The sequence below is a fragment of the Octopus bimaculoides genome, chromosome 8, assembly GCF_046866305.1.
Source record: "Octopus bimaculoides isolate indiv1 chromosome 8, ASM4686630v1, whole genome shotgun sequence".
NCBI classification, from domain to species: Eukaryota; Metazoa; Mollusca; class Cephalopoda; order Octopoda; family Octopodidae; genus Octopus; species Octopus bimaculoides.
The window spans coordinates 90,391,908-90,407,717 of record NC_142935.1 but is presented as its reverse complement, the minus strand read 5'-3'; the positions used below and the strand labels follow the sequence as shown (position 1 = coordinate 90,407,717).

The 15,810-nt window shown below is 37.1% G+C and overlaps 1 protein-coding gene across 1 annotated transcript in view; it reads right to left on the bottom strand.

The window, feature by feature from the left end:
* The window catches only part of LOC106880174 (uncharacterized), a 31,191-nt gene extending 17,726 nt beyond the window's left edge, over positions 1-13,465 (bottom strand). The window contains exon 1 of the mRNA XM_014930019.3: positions 12,408-13,465. Coding sequence (XP_014785505.1) covers positions 12,408-12,464 — 57 coding nt within the window. The 5' untranslated portion in view covers positions 12,465-13,465. The remainder of the gene's footprint in view (positions 1-12,407) is intronic.
* Between the last annotated feature and the right edge of the window lie 2,345 nt (positions 13,466-15,810).

Genomic DNA, 15,810 nt, shown 5'->3' with positions numbered 1-15,810 from the left:
ATGTGTGTGTGCGTGTATGTATTTATCTAACGATTTGTCTATCTATCTGTCTATCTATTTATCTATCTATCTATATCTATCTATCTGTGTCTGTCTATCTATCTATCTATGATAGACGGAAACTGATAGAAGCCAATCATATATATATATATATATATATATATATATATATATATATATATATATATATATATATATATATATATAGATATATATATATATATATATATATATATATATATATATATATAGATATATATATATATATATATATATAGATATATAGATATATATATATATATATATATATATATATATATATATATATATATATATATATATATATATATAGATATATATATATATATATATAGATATATATATATATATATATAGATATATATATATATATATAGATATATAGATATATATATATAGATATATAGATATATATAGATAGAGAGAGAGAGAGAGAGAGAGAGAGAGAGAGAGAGAGAGAGAGAGAGAGAGAGAGAGAGAGAGAGAGAGAGAGAGAGAGAGAGAGAGAGAGAGAGAGAGAGAGAGAGAGAGAGAGAGAGAGAGGAGAGTTCCCCATCACCAGTTGACAGCCTGTGTTGGTTTGTTTACGTCACGTAACTTAACAGTTCGATAAAAAGAATCCGATAGAATAAATACCAGACTTTTTTTTTTTTTTAAGTACAGGTGTCGATTTTCTCGATCAAACCCTTCAAGGTAGTGCCCCAGAATGGCTGCAGTCTAATGACAAAGGAATCTAAGATAGTCACAAGCCTACACAGAGAGAGAGAGAGAGAGAGAGAGAGAGAGAGAGAGAGGGGGGGAGGGGGTAAATTAGCAAAACTGGAAAGAGAAGGATAATAAACGGGCTGTTCAACAACGAGAGAGGGTTCAACAGGTAAGCAAAAAATCGAAAGGTGACGGACAAAATGTATACACACAATCGACCCCGAAAGGATGAAAATCAAAGTCTAGCTCGGTGGAATTCGAACTCAAAACGTAGCACAGTGCGTACGCCGAAAAAGCAGGAAAAAAAAAGGAAACAAGTAGACTGACATTGCGGTCGAACCCTTTTATCTAAGTATAAAGAGTAAAAAGCTACAGAAAAGAAACAAGTACCGATACCTTCTTGAAGTATGTGTGTATCTTTTGGCTACATACATATACCATATTATCCCTCTACCTACCTAACTACCTACCTACCTATCTATCTTTCTATCTATCTATCCGTACGTATGTATGTAGATATGTGTGTGTGGTAAGAAGCTTGCTTCCCAACCACATGGCTCTGGGTCCAGTCCCACAGCGTGGCACCTTGTGCAAGTGTCTTCTACTTATGACTTCGGGCTGACCAAAGCCTTGTCAGTGGATATGGTAGTCGGAAACTGAGAAGAAGTCTTCGCGTCTGTGTTTGTTCCCCCACCACTGCTTGACAACCAGTGCTGGAATGTTTACACCCCCGTAACTTAGCGATTCGGCTAAAGAGATCGACAGAATAAGTACCAGACTTTAAAAAAAAAAAATACTGGGGTCGATTCATTCGACTAAAAATTCTCCGAGGCGGTGTCCCAGCATGGCTGACTGAAACGTTATGCATTTACCATACTGTATGAACCTCATACGCGCGCGTGCGATTGGTTGAGAGAAATTTGTCACACCAGTCTATTGCTCAAACACTCCCGTCCTTGACATTTTAATTACTGAAGTTTGCTGTCTCTTTATCCATGGGATGGGGTAGTTAGTACCTTCTCAAAATAAACTCTCTATACACAATAGCTAAACCACTGAAATATCCGGAACTAATATGTCGGACTTCCAATGTTTGCAATGTCTCTTCATAGACAATGTATCTGGCTAACCCAACTCAGTATAGCTAGACGGATCGATACATTACCCGGTAACTTCCTAATTAAGTTGTATCACTCATGTGTCAGCCACACATAGACACACGATGACCAACAGGAAACTTGTTTGCATACCATGGATAGCCAATATAACAGCGAAAAGAGCTTATGTTGCTGTTCGACCCATTATAAAAAGCAATCAAGTCTCACTCAAATGATACCCTACGAAGGGAAAAATATAATGAAGTTAATTCTAAATACACTCTGGCATTTAAATAAATAAAACGATGTGGTTAAAAATCAAATATTTTCTCGGGAGTCACTTTTCCACAGCTCAAATGAGTCACTAAGTCACTATACAAGTCAAAGAAACATTCCTTGTCCAGACCCAATGAAGTTAGTTATTCGACCTGCAACAAGCAGTAGCTAAATTTCATAGACCATATTCTACAGACTAAAAGACAATATTTAAGACGGGAGGGAAACTTGGTTACTATTTTTTTTAGCAATTTAGCATGTATGGGCAAATTGCGACCCGCAGGACTTTCTGAATGGAAATATTGACAGTTAGGTAACGTCCAAGTGGACGGATCGAACAAGGTACCCCAACCACTTTTGTTAATTTTTTCATTTTCAAAACTTTTCTTTGGATCTCTGTTACAATCCCCCTACTTCCCTTCATCACCACTCAATTTTTCTCGAAGAAAAAAAAAATTGGGGGACAGTACTCTACGTTTTAAGGTATATTTTTATAGACATAAAACAGCACATCTTAGAATTTTTGTAGACATTTAGAGATTCCACACATATAGTTCAATTAATCTTTGAGTCAATGATTTAATTTATCGTTTTATACTTTGTGTTATAAACGATAAAACGCTATACTTTAGGAGTTTTTTTGTAGACATTTTGGGATTCTGGTATGTAGTCCCTTCTGGGACTACATACCAGAAGTGGAGTTGTTTACAAACATTAGACAACTTGACCAAATGGCCTCCGGTACAAAACGGAAAGGGATCACAGAAATAATATGCTGAAATTTTCGAATATATACAAAACTTCTCTAGCACGGTGTTTTATCATTTATAAAATATGTTTTAAAATGAAAATTAAGTCATAGCTTGAGCAGCAATGCTTTTTCAAATACAAGTACAGGGATCCCTCGAAATTTCTGGCCGTCTGCCTAGTTGAATAAATTGTTCCTAACATAAGCACAAAGCCTGAACTTTGGAGAGAAAAGTAGGCTAGTCGAATAATTAATGCCAAAAGAAACGATTATTTCAAAACTATTTAATTGGGCAGAATCGGATCTTTACTTTCTGCGTTCGAAATCCTTTCCGAGGTTAAATGGAATATAACCGCGTCAAATACTAGGTCGACATGAACCAACTATAAATACATAAATAAACCCGCTAGGAACGTTTTTCTGCCTCGTGCTTCTGTTAAAATTCACATTAATATAAATATTACATCATAACTGCTTAGAGTTATAAATAGAAGGGAGAAACACCATGTTGTATTGTGTGCGTCTGTGTGACTGCCATCTCAATGGTGTAACTATTACCAGAGCGATGTCTTTGCAGAGGAATCAGGCAATCTATTTAGCAGTGTTCTGTATGTAATATTTTCACTAGTCCACTACACTATATCCGTATTAAACGAAATAAGGCATTTGCTTCTTCGTTCTCTTTCCAATATATCTCTTATACTGATATGAAAAATACCTTTTATTGTATATATATATATATATATATATATATATATATATATATATATACAGAGAGAGAGAGAGAGAGAGAGAGAATACTATTTATGTCTGTTTTTGTTTTTATGTGAAGTTATACAATAAAAATAGGTGAACATTAAACTGAAGGATTATTGAAATACTTCTTAGTAGAGTGGCATATTAATATTGTTTTCAAGAAAAAGGTTGGCAAATACTTCGAAGTCACTGTCAACCTTTTCCTTGTGTGTGAGAGTGTTGCTACACGATGATTTAATCGGTTTCGTACGGAATCAACTCGTTTCTGGATGACAGAATACAAAGCATCAAAGGTTTCTAGTTCTAACCCAGTTCACTACGACTGTGTTACAAAGAACAAGACACCAGATGACGATTGCGTACCAAACCGATATAATTATGGTTGTCTCCTTAAAAATATGCCATTATTATAATCGTAATAAGAATTATAGAAATTTCTTACGCTTGCATAAAGTCAAAAAAATTTGACGGAGTAAGGTGGAGACAGATCTCTACTCAAGAGATAACATTCGGTGCCACATTAGCATGTAGTCTACCTGGCCATTTTCTCTTTAGTAATCTAATACTATGCCTAACCCAGATCAGGTCATTTCAGAGTAGACAGCAGGCCAAAGTAACACTTGATATTCATCTTAGAGCTGATGTAGAGTATTCATGAGCAAACTACAACCCACAGGTCCTATGTAGCTTTACATACATAAAGCTTGGTGATGTAAACAGAAAAAATATAACTTTAAAAAAAAACAGTTTAATAAGTGCAAACGAACGAAACTCTCAGCCCACAAGTCATTCTGCTGATTATTAATAATATATTTATGTATATCTTGTATGATACCTGCAATGCTATGATTACGTAAATATAACATTTTACTAAGCTGCTGTAATTTAATCTTTAGATTTAACCCTGGTAATTTGAACACTCGTTTCTTCCATTTTCTTTGTTACGATTCCTTTAAGTTTATCAACCAATGAAAACGTACAATGTTCGTCCAATTAATCTTAAAGAATGGTGATATCTGACTGGTGTTAAAACGTTATCTACCAAGAAATCAACTATCCTTGCGTAACGCGAAGTCAGAAATGTAAGCCTTAAAAAATTATGGTTATAATTGTGCCCCATGTCTTCTCTCCATTCTAATGAGACAATCTATTACCACAGTTGTAGCAGAGGCAGTAATAACGTTAGCTACAGCCACACCAGACTGTGCAGCTGTTGCAAATTGATGTATCTAACCACAACAGGTTGCGACAATATATCTTGTCTGTTTTCTACAGTGGTAATGATATCATAAACACAACATACGCACATCCTGGCTGTGTAATATTGCTACATCGTAGCAAACACACTGGCTACGACAGTCTGGCTTATTTGCAACTCTATTGTCATTGCATTGACTATTAAACACACTGATGAACCAAAACCAACAGCAGCAGCCGTGTGAATATGTATGTGCAAAACACACACATACGCAGGTGTACACACACTTACATTAGCGCCGGCATGGTCATGTCGTTAAAAAAGGTTGCTTCGCAATTACAGTGTCCCAAGTTTGATTTTATTGCTCTACACAGTTTCTTCCACTATAGCATTGGGCTAATACTCCGTAAAGTATTGGTCAGCCCCCTAATAAGATCACTAAAAATTAACAGTTACAGTTAATTTTCCAGTCTGGATTCATTAACGAACTTCTATACCAGCCAGACACTAACGCCGTCTAATACTGACTGCTGATATAATTTCCTACTTTCATTCAGTGGTCATAAAACGAACAAATGCCCTTTTCAAATCATTGTTTTGGCTGTCTCCTGCTTTTTGTTTGAATTTCATGCTTTCAAGTATAACTTTCCAAGATCTATAGTCACCTGAAGCCGCTTAACTATAGCAATTAATACACTTACAATAAACCCTTTATATATTATCAGAATATCTGTGCCCGCTTGGCTGCATTTACAAGCTTGTCCAATTTGAATTCTTTCTCAATCTTTCGGAAGTAGGTTTTTCATTCCAAGTAGGGGATCTTTTTTAAAACGGGGGCCACATTTTTCATTAACGAAACACTTTGAAACTTGGAACACTGGTAGAATGTGTCATATAAAACATCTTTTTCTCTTAGTCTTCTTTAAAAAAAAAGAAATCCATAAGTTATTCCATGTTAAAGTTGTCGTATTTCTGTAATTTCAACCAATCACTGACGTCCATTCAGCCGATATACATTAAGTGCCGACTACATAAACAAACGATTCTGAAACAATTAACCCTAACCCTAACCCTAACCCTAGGGTTAGGGTTAAAGCAAACTTAAAATGAAAAAAGCAAATAAAACGAAGGTATGGAGATTAAATACGCCTTACATCGCTTAATGAGCCAAAGGAGTAAAGGTAAACAACTGAATACTTGTCAGTGATTGGTTGAAATTATCGAAATAAGACAATTTTTTACATGAAATAAATTCGAATACAAAAATATTTTTCTGTTCTATAACACAAAATAGATAAGTATACGAAGTTTGAAAGTCTTTCGGTACCAAAAACACTACGTAAAACATTAATGAAAAATGTGGCCCCCGTTTTAAAAAAGATCCCAAGTAGGTATTTAGTAGCTCTTCTTTCCACTGATTCAATTTCACCCTCAAATCTTTAACTTTTTGTCTGTCCACTCTTTACCTGTTCAACCTGGCATCCATGCATCATACACGATACACATCCCCTATTTTTTCCGACCACCAGAGAAACCCTGGACTTATGAAAGAAAGGAAAGCCTTATATTACACAGAACGTAATGAAACAAGGAATCACTAAAAGTCTGAAAAGAAGCAAAAATGTTTAGGACAAACTTACGAAAATGCTTTGGACAGCCAAACGGTTAAATACAGGGAATTAAGGCCCGAGTTGCATCATCCATATGGGAACCTACTATACATTTCTAAAGGGCTCTATATGCTCCCATATTTAAATGAGTTTTTTTTTTTTTTTGGTTATCGTCACAGTTGCTCTTAAAATTTCAATTTCTCTTTTTTTTTTTATCTATTATAATCCTTTAATCCTTTTCTTTCTTCACTTTCTGAATTACTTCAATGATCAGTCGACCTGTATAAAAGAGTTGGTGCTACTTGAGCGTGCAGCCTACCACGATATCCACAGTCTACGCGGTGAAATAACTGGATCTGGATTCTGAATCTGCAGTTTGGGTTGCTGTATGCTAAACTGGCACCAAAGTCTTTGCATTTGTTTGGATGGAAAGTTAACCACACACGCACACACACATACACGAGGAGGTGGTGAAAAGTTACTATTCTTTAAGGGTATCGCGAAAGTCCTAGTTGGAGGAGGCTCAACCTTCCGAGTTCTTTTGCAGGGCTTAGAAAAACTGAACCGCTGGAACCGTTGCAAAAAGTGTGTGAATCTGAGAAGGGGAATATGTTGATTAAATCATAATTAACTGATCTTCCTGTATTTTCTTTTACCCAAAGCCAGAAACTTTTTAGCACCCCTTCGTACATCACCCCACTTTCCCAGTTTATCAATATCTTGCAGTTAATGCAGCCTTCGTCTTCATGTGTAGTGCGATATGGAAAACTGACATCATTCCCCAAAAGGTAAAGCTTTGTGGCAACATTTTTCTGGTTAAGTCGTTACACAAAAGGTGCGGTCTTAAAACTGAGCTTTCGTATATTCCCTGTGACACGACGTGCCATATCGATACACTTTTCGTCAGTCTTTGTTTTCAAACCACTTAGAGGTTAGCAGACTATAAGTTAATAGTAACAGGCCACTATGAGATAACAAAGGCCTACGGTTAACAAACCCCTGTAGGTGAACAGCCCACACTATTGGTTAATAGATCGCTTATGGGTCAACAGAATAATGTAAGGTTAACAAATCACTACAACACATCATTATTGGTTTCTGGATAAACAGTCCACATTAAAATGTTAACTTAAACACGTAAACACAGCTCGTGCCCTAAAAACAAGACGGGACTGATACAATTAGAATGCCTTTGATCATAAATTTGCTCAATCAGGCCTTGTCCTGGGGCTGAACACCAACATTAACAACGAGGGAGGTTCTACGTGGTCGGTCGACTGGCCAGACATTGAAACCAAGTCAGCCTCGTATCACATCCAACCAGCTTAAATAAAGAAAATGCGATCTTAGACAGCCTCTAAAACATGCGACAGCCATGGCTGGCTGGTATGTATTTCATTATTGGGTCTGCTTGATCAGGGTTGGCCAGGGGCCACATATTAACAATAGACAGAGTTTTGGAGTAGCTGTCTTTCGAAGTTCCATACAACATGGGAAAGAAAAAGGGTGCATATATTACCACCACCACTACCAACAACAACAGGTAACGTGCTAACTAGGGAGCCTTTGAATGGTCATTTGACTTGCTAGAAATAGCAGATAAATCTCTCAAATTACACACTACCTTTTCGAAAAAGAAATGACACATTGGATGAAGAATGCAGAAAAGTGAGAAGAGGATGTAAAAAAAACTTGAAATTTTGGAGTAGAACAACAAAAATGATAAAATAATGATAACTCAGAATCAATTTATTTTGTATGTGATACAGTAATTCTAAAAGAAAAAAAATGTAGGAACAGATCAAACAGACCTTGGGCTATAGATCAAGCACGCCGTAAGCAGTATACCTACCACACCCAGCTATACACCTCTTCTATAATACCACACCCAGCGATACACCTCTTCTACCACACCTACTTCACTGACTTTCCCCACCCCCACGAGTCATCGACACATCACTACATGATTTGCACTCTATTCTACAATAACAACCGATTTTGATGAGCCATGTTCCATGCAGCCCTGCGCTTCTCGAAAAACGGTTACCCATGCCTACCCTAGTCTTTTCTATTATAGGCACAATGTCTGGAATTTTGGAGGAGTGAGGGGGGGGGGGGGGCTAGTCGATTACATCGACCCCAATGCTGAACTGGAACTAATTTTATCGAATCCGAAGGGGTAAAAAGCAAAGTCGAAAAACGTGAAGACAGACGCAATGCCGCTAAGCACTTCGCCCGGCGTGCTAACGATTTTGCTAGCTCGCCGCCTTCTAAGCTTAAACAATAGTTTCGAATTTTGGCAAAGAACCAGCAGTTTTTGAGAGGTGGGTGAAGTCGATTACACCGACCTCAGTACTTGACTGGTACCTATATTGGCACTACTTAAATACAGAGATCCCGTAGGGTTAGAATTAGTCTTTAGGGACCACTGTATTTAAGTAGCACCCTTATATTATCGACCCCAGCAGAGTTTGAACTCAGAACACCAGCTCGCCGCTTTAACCCTAGTCGTTAATAATAATAATAATAATAATAATAATAATAATTCTTACTAATTTTGAAACAAGGCCAACAATTTGACAGGAAGGGATAAGTCGGCAATCCTTCGGTCGACTCCAGCACTCAATTGGTACTCACTTAACGACCGTGAACGGATAAAAAGGTAAAGTCTATCTCGGCGTAATTTGAACTCAGGATGTAAAGAGCTGGAAGAAATGTTTCTTACCATTTTGCCGCTGGCAATCTTTCTGTATTGGAACATGACGGAAAGATTGCCACCCGATTTGTTAACGATTCTTCTAGCTCATCAATAACAACAAAAATGGCACATTAGATAATATAGTCCTATATACACTAAAAGTTGTTGGTGCGGCAACTAGAATGCTTTGCGGTATTCCGGCACTCGGCGTTCAAGGTTCAAAACTCGCTAAGGTAGCTTTCATCTTTTCGAGGATAAAAGTACCAATCAAGAAACTAGATCGATTCTTCTGCCTTCCTCTCTCTTTCTCTCAGAAGTGGTTAAAGGCAACAGGAGAAAAAAAAACAAAAAAACACTTTTGTATTATTCTAGGTAAATTCTACAAGAAGCACTAAGCATATATTAGCGCTTGTTGTAAAAGAAATCATGATTGGTGTTACACGCAAACACACACACACACATATATATATATATATATATATATATATATATATATATATATATATATATATATATATATATATATATATATATATATATATATATATATATAAGCGTTCCTAGTGCACTAAAACCTATTTTCTTTAAAACAAAACAAAGAAACTGGGTGGTGTTTAGTCTTCCGTTGTCTTTAATTTTTCAGTTGATATTTGTTTTATTTAGTTTTTTTTTTTTTTTTAGAATTAAAAATTAAGCATATTTTTGAAGAATCATAATCCCAGCTGTACGGAAGAAATCTGAAAACAATTTTCAAAAGAAAGTCAAAATGAGGAGAAAATTTACATAAAAGGATTGCTTGGGGGGGGGGGGAGGTCATCTCGTCCCTGATGGGTATTCTTGGAGGTGATGGTGGGGGAACAGTCGTAATCTACGGTACTTAAAACATAAGCATCCGAAAAAAATTATGATTTTGAGCGCACTACATATTTTCCGACTCTAGTTTATAGGAACACCATACATATATATATATATATATATACTCTTTTACTTGTTTCAGTTATTTGACTGCGGCCATGCTGAGGCACCACCTTTTAGTCGAGCAAATCGACCCCAGGACTTATTCTTTGTAAGCCTAGTACTTATTCTGTCGGTCTCTTTTTGCCGAACCGCTAAGTTACGGGGACATAAACACACCAGCCTCGGTTGTCAAGCGAAGTTGGCGGGGACAAACACAGGTACACAAACACACACATATATATATATATATGTATACGATAGGCTCCTTTCAGTTTCCGTCTACCAAATCCACTCACAAGGCTTTGGTCGGCCCGAGGCTATAGTAGAAGACACTTGCCCAAGGTGCCACGCAGTGGGACTGAACCCAGAACCATGTGGTTGGTAAGCAAGCTACTTACCACACAGCCACTATATATATATATATATATATATATATATATATATATATATATATATATATATATATATATAGACACAAATGCGTGTGCGTGTGTATACACACACATTCACATACAGTAACAGAACACGAAGTATGAACAAACGTAAACACACTCAAATAAGTTCTGAAGACAGGCAAACACGCATAACAACATGCAAACACACACACAAGTACCATACCTATTTGTAATAAAGGTAGAGCGCACCCACACAGCTTAGACAAACACACACATAAGTAGAGGAGGGAGTCATTCGCTGATTTAACGGCACAAGGAAGATGTATTACGTCTGAATAAAAGATGGGACGGCCACGGCCAGATGGCACACATTTGATGAATAGGTCTGCAGCTGAATCAGAATTGACTTAGGCTAAAATAACAACAGCGACTATAAATAACCCTTCCTCCACCATAGATTTCAACCCCATTTAATGTACCATCACCACCAGACAATAAAAGCTGACATAAAATGTAAAAAAGGGTCGTAGTTTAGCCCTAGGTCAATCTGATCCAGCAAATCCATGATCAAAATGAATTCAAGCTGCGATCATTTGTCTCTCTCTCTCTCTCTCTCTCTCTCTCGCATTCCCTTTTATTACTTTTTTAAAGCAGTATGCATGCGGGACCTTATTATTATACCCATGCCTATTAAAGATACTCTGGCATGATTTGAGGGAGTTATGGTTGCTATTTCTAATATATCAGGAGACCACTCAGTCGCCTACTTTATCTAGCACTGAGAGACGGTCTTTGCTGTTCAACCCTAAATTAGTTCGACAACCCGCCCCCCTCTTCCATACTATGATTTATCAAATGTGTCCTTTTAGTAAAACGATACCCCATGATTTGAAGGAGATTCGGATTTTCTTTCATTCCAGCCGTGACCATCCCATCATATTTTTTTTCTCTGTGTAGGGAAACGAGCGTCTGCATTATCCGAAGTGTTCTTTTCAAAGAAGTTAGAGTATAAGATTTGGCTTCTATTTCTAGCACGTGGAACAACCACACTGAGCTCCACCACCGTTTTTTTTTTTGTATTATGGCTCGGCTCCATCGGTTGTGTATATAGCATATATACACAACTGCATATATGTGCGCCGATGTATAAGTGTATATGAACTAGCGCTTGTATATATGTATGCACGTATGTATGTATGTATGCATGTATGTATGCGTGTGTGCTAAAAATGTATATAAGATAGATGTATGTTGGAGTACTGCATGTAAGCAAGCTGCATACTTATTTGTGCTTGTGTATACATGAAGTCAGCATGGATATATAGGTACTTGTGCAAATAATAGAAATATGTTAGTATATATCATGGTGCGTGTATATAGGATGTATATATATGTGTGTATGTATGTGTGTGTATGTATATATATATATATATATATATATATATACACACACACACACCACTGACAATAGAGTACCCACAAACGGTAAACACGTTCGAAACATAAATACATAAACACACAATCTTGAAAATAGGTAAACATACGACAAATATGTTAAATATACACTCACATATACATAAACAAAGATGCGCACACCAATACATAGACAGGCACTTACACACACCGACGTATAATGTACACATTCAGAAGGGCCCCTCTTATCACTACTATAGGAATTCATCGTGGTCCTAACCTTACATAGATATTTGATCCCTAAAACTGTGCAGAGGCCTCGAGTTTCCATGCGTTCAGACGGCATTCGTTTTTCAGACAGGCATATACATACATGCACACATATATTTATATACGTGCGCGTATAATGTAGACATCTGTGTACACACGCACCGAGATGGCTTGATAAGAGAAATGACAACAAACCGGGTTTTTCATTATTCGTTATTAATGAATGTAAATTACTTGGTACTTACCGGACTTGTAGGGGTAGCCGGTGGAGAGAGCGGGTCACAAGCAGCATTACTATTCATCTTGGCCGCTAAAATATCCAGATATTCCCAGTATGTATAAGATGTATGTATATATAAGACTGTAATATGTTAAAATTAAAGATTGTAGATATTATATTTGTCTATCTTTATACGAATAATTGCGACTGTTTTGGATAATGGTTCAACATCACAACATCCCATATCTCGTTTACGCACATGTAGCTCGGGGTATCCTTGCTTTTTCAAGACGGAGCAGCCTTCAGTCAGTCCGACTCGATTTCTAAAACTCCAAATTCAAAATGAATAAATTGAATGCTGTTAGGGCGAGGCGGCGAGACAAATAAAAAAAAGAAAAGGAAACAGGTTCTCTCTCTCTCTCTCTCACTCTTTCTCTCTCTCTTTTTTCCTCTCTCTCTCTCACTCTTTCTCTCCCTCTTTTATATGTGTATGTGTGTGAGTATATTTTCTTGGGGTTAAATATAGTCAAAACGAAGTTTTCCTTTTTCTTTGAGGATATAATAATTTCCAGAGAGTGTAATGGTCAGAAGTTACAGTAACCCAAGAGCCGAATTTCGTGTATGTATGAATATAAAGTGCTTCTGTGTGTGTGTGTGTGTGTGTGTGTGTGATTTAAATTTTTCTTGTCGCTTTGGTTTCGTTTGATTAAAAATGTCCCGTTTTGCACGCAATACAATTAACAACAACACGGGATCCAGGCAATAGATAAAGATAGGCACGATGCAATGTCCAAATTAGTGAAATGCAAAAATTTAAATGCATGAATATTAAAGTATAACAATAAGGATAATAATTTCCTAAGTACACAGTACTTGACTGGTACTTAATTCATCGATTTTGGAAGGAATGGCGAAGCCGACGCAGGTAGGGTTCGAACTCGCAAGTGACAGTTATCTAAACCGTCACCTTGTCAAACGGCATTGATGAAAAATTTGTGGTTGTGAATGGCTGAGGTAACTGTGACGAACTGAGAGGGGAAGATATATATATATATATAGTAAACAAATACAGAGTAAAAATGTGACAGATATATATATATATATATATATATATAATGAGAGAGAGGGGGGGAGCAGAAAGGACTGGAGATAGTTGTGGTGGGAGGAAGTGGATTGTTGGGGATAGGCTAAGCGTGAGAGAGAGGGAGGAGGGGGAGGAGGAGAAGCAGACAAATAGAAAGAGAAGAAAAGGAACGACCTGGGAGACAAAGAGAGAGGGATGTTGCACGAAGCAGACGTATTAAAAGAGAGGGAGTGAGAAAGACAGAGAGGGTAAACAATAATAAAGTGGGATGTTGTGAGAGAGAGAGAAATAAAGGAAAAACAAAGAAACGCAGTAAGTTGTTGGTTAGCCCCTGATGGAAGATTTTTTAAATGAGATTTGGTTGTTATTTCTAGCACTGAGCGACAGGGAGTTGTGGAGTAGTAGCAGGCGGTAGCATAGAATATGAGAGATAGGAGTACAAGTGAGAGAGAGAGAAAAAATAGAAAGGGTGAAATTAAAAACTGGAGGAGAAAGAAGAGGAGGTAAACACTGATATGAATTTGTCGTCTGGTCTTCACTCCGTTCCATATTTTGTCTTATCGTTCGGGCGTTTTTGCTCTCTCTTTCTCTTCCTCACTTCCTTTAGTCTTTCTGTCAGTCTCTCCCTCATCTTTGCCCACTCTCTCTTTAGTAACTCTACTTTTCTCTATTTTGCACTCATTATTTCTTTTTCACTTTTCTTTTCCTTCCAGCAGCTCCCTCTCTCTCTCTCTCTCTCTCTCTCTCTCTCTCTCTCTCTCTCTCTCCTCTTATTATATTGCTACCATTTCCTCTATATATTCTTCTCCCTCTTTCTTTCCCCGTTTCACTCACATCTACTCCCTCTTTCTCTCTCGCTGTTTATCATTTCAGTCTCTCCTTTTTATGATAGCTCCCTCTCTAGTTATACTCTCTCTCTCTCTCTCTCTTACTGCACCCTTCCTACCTTCACTTCCTCTCTTTACACACATGTACATTCAGACACAAACTCACACATTGACACACGCACATACATACACACGCACGAACACGCATAAACACGTATAGGCAAACACACTGACACTTACATTGGCAACTACAAGAACGCACACTAAGATTCATTATTATATCGAAGCAGACACATTGCATCAATTTTATTTAAGTATCTTCGCATTTCCTATTCGCTGTCTCCCAATGAGAACTAGGTGATACATACATACATACATACATACATACACACACACACACACAATCATAAGCACACACACACACATTGTGAGTATATATTGTGTGTTTTACTAACACCCATCCTTTGTCTTATTAGGATGCATAATCTTAAATGTTGTCATAAGCCCATACAACAGATAAAAACTCCGAATGTATTATAAATAAATAATACTCCCTTAGTATATAGTTTAATATATAGTCAACAAGGCAGCACAGAACCACATTTCACTAACCCCCACCCCCCGCCAAAAAAGCTCGTAACTATTTCCTGATTCCTTGTCAGACATCTGGGTTTGAACGGTCAAATGTCAAATTGTAACCGACAAAGAAGGAGAATTAGACACAACATTCCAATGATGGCCTCGCTTCTCTCTTTTCTCTCTCTTATTCTTTCTTTCTTCCCTCTTTCTCTTCTCACCTGACAAGAACAATCGCAACTGTTAACCATTTATTTCTGTTTTGTATTCTCAAGGCCAAACATTTTGCGGGAAAGGAATAGCTGATCGATCGATTATATTGATTATTGATCCAATACTTGACTGGTGCCATAACTTTGTTGTTTTTTTTTTGGTTGTTGTTCTTGTAAAATATTTTATAATAATTTCATACCTTGAATCCTTCACCAGTTTCACACTATTTGCCTGACTGGTCCTGCAAATGGTCATACCCCAACTCTTGACTAAATAATATATAACATATTTTTTTAATCACAAACTCTAGGAATATAAGTTGACTCCAGCAAAATTTGAACTCAGGTCATAAAGCACAGTACATGTATATTTATACATGTGGCATTTTGTCCACTACTCTATCGATTTTCTGCAAGAGCCAACGGGGGAAACTTTTTGTGGCTGTTTAACCCCGCGTAAAACTTAATTGAGCCGACCAAGAGTAGCCAACTAGTTTGATAGGAAGAGTTACATTTTTTTTTTTTTACGTTCTAGGATCACAAATTTCAAATCATAAATAAGAATATTCTGTCCTTCATGTTTGCTCATTTATGTGCCGACAGCATTTTGCAGATGACGCCACCAAATTGAACAATATTATGGATAAGGTGTCGAAACTGCGATGCGTTTTGGCCGATAACTGATGAAGGGTGAGCGTGTTGTCCACGTTCTTTGTGTGTGTGTGTGTG